This window comes from Lathamus discolor, chromosome 23 (assembly GCF_037157495.1).
Source record: "Lathamus discolor isolate bLatDis1 chromosome 23, bLatDis1.hap1, whole genome shotgun sequence".
In the NCBI taxonomy this organism is placed as follows: Eukaryota; Metazoa; Chordata; class Aves; order Psittaciformes; family Psittacidae; genus Lathamus; species Lathamus discolor.
This window is the reverse complement of record NC_088906.1, coordinates 2,416,399-2,426,771: the sequence shown is the minus strand read 5'-3', so window position 1 is coordinate 2,426,771 and position 10,373 is coordinate 2,416,399. Positions and strand designations below refer to the sequence as shown.

At 63.5% G+C, this 10,373-nt stretch overlaps 1 protein-coding gene across 1 annotated transcript in view; it reads right to left on the bottom strand.

Annotated features, from left to right (window-relative positions):
* LOC136003650 (retinoic acid receptor gamma-like) overlaps nt 1-8,027 on the bottom strand; it is a 14,032-nt gene extending 6,005 nt beyond the window's left edge. The window contains exons 1-7 of the mRNA XM_065659458.1: nt 7,741-8,027; nt 5,123-5,271; nt 4,410-4,551; nt 3,847-4,007; nt 3,588-3,764; nt 2,542-2,746; nt 924-1,112 (exon numbers count right to left, since the gene is read on the bottom strand). Coding sequence (XP_065515530.1) covers nt 924-1,112; nt 2,542-2,746; nt 3,588-3,764; nt 3,847-4,007; nt 4,410-4,551; nt 5,123-5,271; nt 7,741-7,885 — 1,168 coding nt within the window. The 5' untranslated portion in view covers nt 7,886-8,027. The remainder of the gene's footprint in view (nt 1-923; nt 1,113-2,541; nt 2,747-3,587; nt 3,765-3,846; nt 4,008-4,409; nt 4,552-5,122; nt 5,272-7,740) is intronic.
* Between the last annotated feature and the right edge of the window lie 2,346 nt (nt 8,028-10,373).

The window sequence follows — 10,373 nt, the reverse complement described above, 5'->3', positions numbered from 1 at the left end:
TAATGTGAGTTCCACCCAATGCTTCCCTGTGCGCCCCAGCATCACCCCTCGAGCACCCCATGCACAAGCCCCAAGTACCCCCCCACTACATGCACAAGCCCCCCTGAGCACCCCATTTCCTCTATGTGCTCCCCGCTGAGCTTTCTCCCTACAGAGCTCCCCACCACATGCACAAGCCCCTATGAGCATCGCTCCCCCCTATAGAGCTCACCCTCTAGAGCTCCCCACCCCCTGCACAAGCCCCTATGAGCATCGCTCCCCCCTACAGAGCTCCCCACCCCATGCACAAGCCCCTATGAGCATCGCTCCCCCCTAAAGAGCTCACCCTATAGAGCTCCCCACCCCATGCACAAGCCCCTATGAGCATCACTCCCCCCTAAAGAGCTTGTCCCTACAGAGCTCCCCACCCCATGCACAAGCCCCTATGAGCATCACTCCCCCCTATAGAGCTTCTCCCTATAGAGCTCCCCACCCCATGCACAAGCCCCTATGAGCATCGCTCCCCCCTAAAGAGCTTGTCCCTATAGAGCTCCCCACCCCATGCACAAGCCCCTATGAGCATCGCTCCCCCCTATAGGGCTCCCCACCCCCTGCATAAGCCCCTGTGAGCATCACTGCCCCCTAAAGAGCTCACCCTATAGAGCTCCCCACCCCATGCACAAGCCCCTATGAGCATCGCTTCCCCCTAAAGAGCTCACCCTATAGAGCTCCCCACCCCCTGCACAAGCCCCTATGAGCATCGCTCCCCCCTATAGAGCTCCCCACCCCCTGCACAAGCCCCTATGAGCATCGCTCCCCCCTATAGAGCTCCCCACCCCTGCACAAGCCCCTATGAGCATCGCTCCCCCCTATAGAGCTCCCCACCCCCTGCACAAGCCCCTATGAGCATCGCTCCCCCCTATAGAGCTCCGCCCCCCCTGCACAAGCCCCCCCCGTGCCCCCCCCCCGCGCACCCTTGGTGCTGATGCCGCGCAGGTCCGTGATCTTCATGAGCATCCTCGGGAACATGTGGGGCTGGCGCGGCCGCCGCCGCCGCGCGTACACCTTGAGCGCCTCCAGCAGCGGCTCCTGCAGCCGCTCCACCTGCTCGGGCTCCTCCAGGTCCTGCCGGTCTGCGGGGGGGGGACGGACACAGACCGGGCTCAGCGCCCCCAGAGACACCCCCCCCCCGGCCTGTGTCCCTGGTGCCATCTACAGCGGTCCCCGAGTCACCGCATCCCAGGTACCGCCTGAGCCAGATGTGCCCTGTCCCCATGGCCCTCCAGCTCCATCACCCTGGCATCTGACCCAGGATCCCCATTGTCCCCAATGCCGCATCATCCAGATGTTCCCATGTCCTCGTGTCCCTCCACCTCCTGACCCAGATGTGCCCTGTCCCCATGGCCCTCCAGCTCCATCACCCTGGCATCTGACCCAGGATCCCCCTTGTCCCCAATGCCGCATCATCCAGATGTTCCCATGTCCTCGTGTCCCTCCACCTCCTGACCCAGATGTGCCCTGTCCCCATGGCCCTCCAGCTCCATCACCCTGGCATCTGACCCAGGATCCCCCTTGTCCCCAATGCCACATCATCCAGATGTTCCCATGTCCTCGTGTCCCTCCACCGCCTGACCCAGATGTGCCCTGTCCCCATGTCCCTCCAGCTCCATCACCCTGGCATCTGACCCAGGATCCCCCTTGTCCCCAATGCCGCATCATCCAGATGTTCCCATGTCCTCGTGTCCCTCCACCTCCTGACCCAGATGTCCCTGCATCCCCATGGCCCTCCAGCTCCATCACCCTGGCATCTGACCCAGGATCCCCCTTGTCCCCAATGCCGCATCATCCAGATGTTCCCATGTCCTCGTGTCCCTCCACCTCCTGACCCAGATGTGCCCTGTCCCCATGGCCTCCAGCTCCATCACCCTGGCATCTGACCCAGGATCCCCCTTGTCCCCAATGCCGCATCATCCAGATGTTCCCATGTCCTCGTGTCCCTCCACCTCCTGACCCAGATGTCCCTGCATCCCCATGGCCCTCCCATCTCCCGACCCGAATGTCCCCACGTCCCTGCTACCGCCTGCCAGATGTGCCCCGTCCCCATGTCCCTCCATCCCCATGTCCCTGCTACCTCCTGCCCTGAGGTCCCAATGTTCCTGTGGTCCCCAGAAGTTCCCATTTCCCCACATGCCCAGCTGGGTCTGGACATCCCATGTCCCTACATCCCCACTACCTTCTGGCCCCTTGATCCTCAACGCTCCTGGTATTCCCTTGTCCCCAGTTCCTCCTGATCCAGAGGTTCCCATATCCCTGCTGTGTCCTGGCCTGGAGGTCCCCTTGTCCCACATCCTCCCGATCCACAGCTCCCTATGTCCTTGCTGCCCCATCATCCAGAGGTCCCCGTTTCCCCACATCCCTGCTACCTCCCGGGCCAGAGATCCCCATGTCCCCACGTTCCTGCTACCCCCTGACCTGGAGGTCCCCATGCTCCTGGCTCCCTCCTGACCCACAGACCCCTGTGTCCCCACCGCCCCGGGCTGGATGTCCCCGTGTCCCCGTCACCTCCGCAGATGAGGCAGATGGCACTGAGCAGCCCGGTCTCGGTGTCATCCATCTGCAGGGGCAGGAGCTGCCCGGCGAAGGCGAACACCAGGTCCGTGAGGGGCCCGAACCCGGCGTTGTGCATCTGCGTGCGGTTCAGGGTCAGCCCGTCCGAGAACGTCATCGTGTCCTGCTCCGGGGTGTAGCGCGTGCAGATCCGCAGCATCTGCGGGGGGGGGGGTCAGGGGCTCACATCACCCAGGGACCCCTTCCACTGGAGCAGCTTGCTCCAAGCCCCTGTGTCCAACCTGGCCTTGAGCACTGCCAGGGATGGGGCAGCCACAGCTTCTCTGGGCACCCTGTGCCAGCGCCTCAGCACCCTCACAGGGAAGAGCTTCTGCCTAAGAGCTCAGCTCAGTCTCCCCTTGGGCAGGTTCGAGCCATTCCCCTTGTCCCATCCCTGCATCCCTTGTCCCAAGCCCCTCTCCAGGTTCCCTGCAGCCCCTTTAGGCACTGGAGCTGCTCTCAGGTTCCCCCCTAAGGACCCCTCACAGCATCTCCGTGGCCCCCTCTGGCCTTGCTCCAACAGCTCCACATCCCTCTTGCGCTGATGCCCCAGAGCTGGATCAGGACTGCGGGGCAGGGGGGGGGTCCCCCAATGTGCAGCAAAGGGGCAGGATCCCCCCCTCTGAGCTGCTGCTCTGGGGGTGCAGCCCAGCACACGGGGGGGTTCTGGGCTCAACGCGGGTCATGGGCAGCTCCTCACCCAACAGCCCCAAGCTCTTCTCAGGCTGCTCTGAATCACTTCTCCAACCCACCTGGGATCGCCCCAACCCAGGGGCAGAACCTTGCCCTTGGCCCTGTTGAGCTCCAGGAGGTTTCTTGGTGCATCCAGATCCCTCCGGATCCCATCCCTTCCCTCTGCCCCATCCACGCAGCTCAGTGCCACCACCACTTCGCTGAGCGCGCGTGCATCCCACTGTCGCTGACACGAACACCCATCACGATGGATGTGCCCCCCACTTCCCCCCCCAAACCCCTCTCTATGCCCCCCCCCAGCCCCTCACCAGGATGTCCAGGCACGCTGCCTTGAGCAGGGTGATCTGATCGGCCATGCTGAGCGCCGTGAAGCCGGGCAGGCGCTTGGCGAACTCCACGATCTTGATGATGCACTTGGTGGCCAACTCACTGAACTTGTCCCACAGCCCCGGGTCCAGCTGCACCCGGCGCTCAGCGCTCGCATCCTTGGGGGTGAAACACACATGGGGATGTAGTTATGGGTCTGCTGGTGGGGTGCCCCCCCCCCGGGCCTCCCCTGGTGCTCACCATGGTGTACTTGCCCAGCTGGCACAGCGAGGGGAAGGTCTCCTGATGGGCTTTGCTGACCTTCTGCACCAGCTCCTCCAGCTCGGGGCTCAGCTCGTAGCTCTCAACCGTGGCCTCCTCCTTCACCTCCTTCTTCTTCTTGTTCCTGTCATTGCGAACGGCTGTGGGGAGAAGTTGGGGGGGCAGGGGGAGAGGTCAAGGGGGAGGTTTGGGGGTGCCCCCACCTCTTCCCCATGCAGTGCTTCCTGCCCCCCCTCCCCTTTGCACCGGCACAGGATGCGCCAGCAGGATATCCACATATAGCACAATGTGGCTGGAAGGGATCCCAAAGCCCCCCCACAAGGTGGGGGGCACGCTACACACCCCCCCCCCCCACCAAAGGCGGGGTGTCCCAAACCCCCCCCCCAAACTAGGGAACACCCCATTGCGAGGGGCCAGCTCCATGGAGTAGCCGCTGGATATGGATGCTTTGGGTTGGGGGGGGACGGGACAACGGACATGGGATGGATCAGGGTGTCCCCCCCCCTCTACCCAAGGACCCCCCCCCAGGCCCTGGGCCGCACCTTCCTTGGACATGCCGACCTCGAAGCACTTCTGGAGGCGGCAGAACTGGCACCGGTTGCGCGTCACCTTGTTGATCTGGCAGTTCTTGTCCCGGTGGCACGTGTACACCATGTTCTTCTGGATGCTGCGGCGGAAGAAGCCCTGGGGGGGGGGCACAGGGGGGGTGTGGGGGGGGTGTGAAAAGGGGGGGCTGGAAGCACCTCTTGGGGAGCCCTAAGGCACCCCCCAACTGGGATCCTCAGGTTTAGCTCCCCAACGAGGCCCCCAGGGATGGGTCCACAGGGTCCATGGGCTGCCCACCCCTATCACTGGGGGGGGGGGCACCCTGGGGCATCCCCAACATCCCCAGTGCCCACTGACCAGGCTCCCCATGCCCAGGGGTTCCCCAGGATCTCCAAGGGGTGCCCAGTGCCCCCACAGGGTCCCCAGCACCCTGGGGGTGTCCCAATCCCACCATGGGTCCCAGGGATTCCCCACTCCCCCCATGGGATTGGGGAGGGGGGGGGTCCCCCAGTGCCAGGGTCTCCCCATTCCCCCCATGGGTGTTCCCCACTCCCATCATGGGTCCTGGGTGGGCTCCCCAGCACTGGGTGCTCCCCTCTCCTCCCATGTGTTCGAGGGGGGGGGGGGGGTCCCCCACTCCCCATATAGGGTCCCAGAGGTGCCCATTCCCCCCCATACCCCCCCCCCCCCCACAACCCCTGTACCCCACCTTGCAGCCCTCGCAGGAGCTGACCCCATAGTGGTACCCCGAGGACTTGTCGCTGCAGACGAAGCAGGGCTTGTAGACGCGGGGCGGGGGGGGCGGCGAGGGCGAGCTGGGCACCATCTCCTCCCCACTGCGGCTTGGGGTCTCCACGGCTGGGGGGGGGGGGGCACATGGTGGGGGGGTCAGGAGCACCCCAAAACCCCATTCCGGGTCCCCCAAACTGGCGTTAAACCCCCCCGAGAGTGGGAGATGCTGACGGGGGGTGGGGAAACTGAGGCACGCTGGGGGGGGATAGAGGGGGACACCCATGGTGGGGGGGGGAATGGGGGGTACCCAAGGAGCTGCATCCATCGTGCGGGGAGACACAGGGGGTAAGGGATAGAGGGGGTCAATGAGAGGGCAAAGTGTGGGGGGGGGCTATCCAGCCCCCCCCTTGCCCCCCTTCCCAATGACCCCCCCCAACTCAGTTTATAGAGGATGGGGGGGGCTGGGACACCCCCGAAACCAGGTTTTGTGGGTACTGGGGACTGGAATTCCAACCTGGGGGCATTTGGGGGCTGAGCCCTCCCCCAAAAGCAGGTTTTGGGGGTTTTGATGTGCTGGGACACCCCCCCCCCAAACCCAGACTTGAGGAATTTGGGGGTCTGGGGCCCAGTAAACCCAAGTTTTGGAGGATCTGGGATGCTGGGACCCCCAAAACCCCAAGTTTTGGGGTATTTGAGGGGCCAGGGCCCCTCCAAACCCTTTTTTTTTTGGGGGGGGGGGGGATTTGGGGTCTGGAATTCCCCAATCCAAGTTTTTCTGGGGGGGGGCAAAAGCCCCCAACACCAGTTTGGGGGCATTTGAGGGCCGAGACCCCCCCCCCAACCCCCAAGTGTTGGGGATTTGGGGTCCTGAGACCTCCCCAAACCCAGTTCTGGTGCCCCCCAAATCCCATCCCATGGTTGGGCTGGGGGGGCAACATCAATGTCCCCATTGGGGTGGTGGTGAGGGGGGGGTACACACACGGTGCGGCCCCCCCCCCCCCCCGGCCCCGCAGCCTACAGAAGGAGGGGGTTGGGGGGGGGGCGGGGGGGGGCGGGGTTTCTCGTCAGTGTTTTTCTATGAAACCCAACAAAAAAAGCCAAAATTGCTGAAATTGAGGAAATTCCGGCCCCCGCCCGCCCGCGCGCTCCAGAACACGCCTGCGGTGGGGGGGGGGGGGCGCATACATGCAAATACATACATGACACACGCCAAACACCCGGGCACCCCCGCTTTGCACACGCGTGTGCACACACAAATATACCAGGAACCCCCCCAAAATCAACAGCCCCCCCCCCCCCTTCCTTATTCCTGCTTCCCCCCCCCCCCCCGGCAATGGAACCACAACCACGCACCACACCCTGTGACACCCCCTCGCACGACTCTTGTGCAATGATGGGGGGGGGGGAAGCACACAGCGACATAGTGGGGGTGCCCCCCCCCATTCTGAGACCCATATGGGGTGAACCCCAAGTTGGGGGCAGTTTGCTTCCCCCCCCCACCCCGTCCCCCAGGGTGCTGTTGGTGCCCCATAGAAGGTACCGGGGGGTGGTTAAAGGGAGGTAAGGGGGGGGCAGTAGGTTAACACCCCCCCCCCCCGTGCCTCAGTTTCCCATCAAAGCCAAGGTTGGATTTGGGGGGGGGTTGACCCCAAATGAGGCACTCAGCCAATAACAGCGCCCCAAAACCACCCGGGGGGGGGGGGGAACATACCCCTGGGGGGGGGGGGTGTCAGACAACGCAATGGGGACCCCCCATACCCTCCTTAGTTCTGGCCTCCAATCACTGCTCTCCCTCCAGCCCTACCGGTGCCTAATTTGGGGGGGGTTAAAGGGAATCCCCCCACAACCGACGGCTGTTCCCCCCCCTCAATGCCCGGATGAAGGGGGGGGGGACCCCAGCACCCCCTTGGTTCCCCCCCTGGGGGGGGCCGGGCCGGTTTTGGGGCGGCCCCGCAGGGGTTAAATGCCACATTGGCAGCGCTGGGCGGGTGCGGCAGCCCCGCACTGGAACCAGTCGGGCCGGGGCGCTGGAAGCGGGGGGGGGGGGACGGGACGGGACGGGACGGGGTGGGGGGGGGGGGGGCCGCTCCCTGGGATGTGGGGGGGGAGACGGGGACGGGACGGACCACAACGGGGGCAATTTGGGGGGCTTCCGCCCCCCCCAAACTGTTTGTACCCACACTGGGGGGAGGGAAGCGACTGCGAGGGGGGTGTCTGCCACCCCCCCCCCCCCTCCGCCCCTATGGGGTGTTCAGCCCCACATCCCCCCCCCCCCCCCCCCCCCAATGTGTGCAGGCCCCAAAATAGGGTCCAACCACCCCACCCCAATTGGGGGGGCCTCTAAATGGGCTCTCCCCCAGCCTCCAAACCACCCCCCCACGGCTGCCCCCCCACAATGGGGTTCCGGACCCACACCCCCCCCCCCCCCCCTTCCAATACCGAGGTCCCCCAAGACGCGGTGTCCGGGTAACCCCAAAACGGGGGTGACCCCAAAACGGGGGTGACCCCGGGTGTGGGACCCCCCCCCCCCCCCCCATCTCCCCCAAACCCCCCCCACATCGCTCCCCCCCCCCCCCCCCCCGGACCCCCCCGTACCGCGGCGGGCGGGCGGCGGCCAGGCGAAGGGCGGCAGGGCCCCGCAGCGCGGCCCGTACCCCGCCTTGCGCAGCGCGCAGGCCCCGCGGTTCGTCACGTCGTGCAGCCGCCGCGGCCCCGCCAGCGCCTCCAGGCAGTCGAACATGGCGGCGGGCACCGAGCCACCGGCCCCGGGAGCAACGGCACCGGACACGGAGCCGGCCCCGGCCCCGAACCCGGACCCCGCGGGTGCGGCCCCGGCCCCGGCCCAGCGACCGGCACTGGGCGGGGCTTGCGGTGACGGGGCGGGGCTTAAGGAGGGGCGGGGCTTAAGGAAGGGCGGGGCCTGGCGGGGACACGCGGTGTCACGCTCAGGGTGTCCCGTCGTGTCATGCAGTGGCACGCACACCCCATGTCACACCACATCACACGCACTGAACATGTCGTGCCACGCGCAGTGTCACTTCACACTCACATCGTGTCGCACATTGTGTCACACGCACCGCGTCACACATGGATAGCGTCATAGACAGCGTCACGCACAGTGTCACACATGGATAGCGTCATAGACAGCGTCACACATGGATAGCGTCATAGACAGCGTCACGCACAGTGTCACACATGGATAGCGTCATAGACAGCGTCACACATGGATAGCGTCATAGACAGCGTCACGCACAGTGTCACACATGGATAGCGTCATAGACAGTGTCACACACAGTGTCACACATGGATAGTGTCATAGACAGTGTCACGCACGGACAGCGTCATAGACAGTGTCACACATGGACAGTGTCACAAACACACAGCGTCACGCACAGTGTCACACATGGATAGTGTCACACATGTGTAGTGTTACACATGGACAGCGTCACATATGGACAAGGTCACACATGCATTGTTACATGTTTGTTACATGCATTGTTTGTTACATGTTTGTTTGTTACATACTTATGTTGTTGTTTGTTACATACATATGTTGTTGTTTGTTACATACATATGTTTGTTACATGCATTGTTACAGTGTTACATATGGACAGCGTCACACACAGTGTCACAAACACAGTGTCACGCACAGTGTCACACATGGATAACATCACACATGCATAGTGTTACATATGGACAGTGTCACAAATGGACAGTGTCACAAATACTGTCACGCACAGTGTCACACATGCACAGTGTTACACATGGACAGTGCCACACACAGTGTCACACATGCACAGTGTTACACATGGACAGTGCCACACACAGTGTCACACATGCACAGTGTCACACATGGACAGTGCCACACACAGTGTCACACATGCACAGTGTCACACATGGACAGTGTCACGCACAGTGTCACACATGGACAGTGCCACACACAGTGTCACACATGCACAGTGTCACACATGGACAGTGTCACAGAGACAGTGTCACACATGCACAGTGTTACATGCACAGCTGCATGTGTGTGATCACACACGCATGTGCCCGGCCCTACCGCACCCCACGGCGTGTCCCCATGTGCGCAGGCGTGTGCAGGCGTGTGCAGGCGTGTGCAGCGTGCGAGGCCCATGCCAGCAACACCCGCCCGGCTGCATTCCTGCCCCTCCTACCCCCGGGGGGGCCCTGCAAGGGGAGGGGCCTCCTCTGCACGGCATTACACGGTGTTGCATGGTCTTACATGGTCTTGCACGGTGTTGCATGTCACCGCATGACATTGCACCATGGGGTGCATGCGCTTGCAAGGCATTACACAGAGCTGCACAGCCTTGCACACATGACATTACGGGGTGTCACACGCAGGATGATGCTGGCACTGACATGGAACAGGCATGGATGGACATGGAACGAACATGGAACAGACACGGAATGGACGTGCAACAGACATGGAATGGGTGCAGAACAAACACAGAATGGGCACGGAACAAATATGGGATGGACATGGAACAGACATGGAACAGACACAGAACACTAACAGAACAGACATGCAATGGACACGGCTCGAACATGGCACAGGCATGGCATGGATATGGCATGTACATAGCACCAACGCAGCATGGACACAGCACGGACATGACATAGACATGGCACGAACACAGCAAGGACATCTCATGGACACGGCTCAGACATGTCCATGACTCACCAACCAAGGGCAGGGATGGAGCCCATGGCGTGTCCATGGTGACACGCTTACACACACACGCCAGTCCCCACGGACAGGCTGCGGGTGCCACACGTGTCACCCCTGTGCCCACACGCAGCCGGCCAAGACACACGTGTGTGCTACACGCATTGTGCCCTATACACACACACATGAACACACATGTACACACACGTACACACAACCCCTGCGGCACCCCAAAACCCCTCCTAAAGCCTGCTGACCCCCTGTGTCACCCCCCCTTATCCCTCCCCCCTTTGTCCCCAGTGTCCTCCGTGTCCCCCCATGACCGCGCACCCATGGGTGCTGCCACGTGAGCGGCCCCCCCTCCCTCCCCACAGCTCAGCGGCTTTGGGCCGTTAATCCCCCGCGGTTGGGGGGGGGGGGGGGCAAGGGAGGGGGGGCTGTGCCACCATGGGGTTGGGCTGGCCAGGCCCCCGGCCCCACCGCTGCGGGGGGCCCCCCCCTGCCTGCTGCTGCCCCCCCCCCGTGTCCTCCCCCCTGC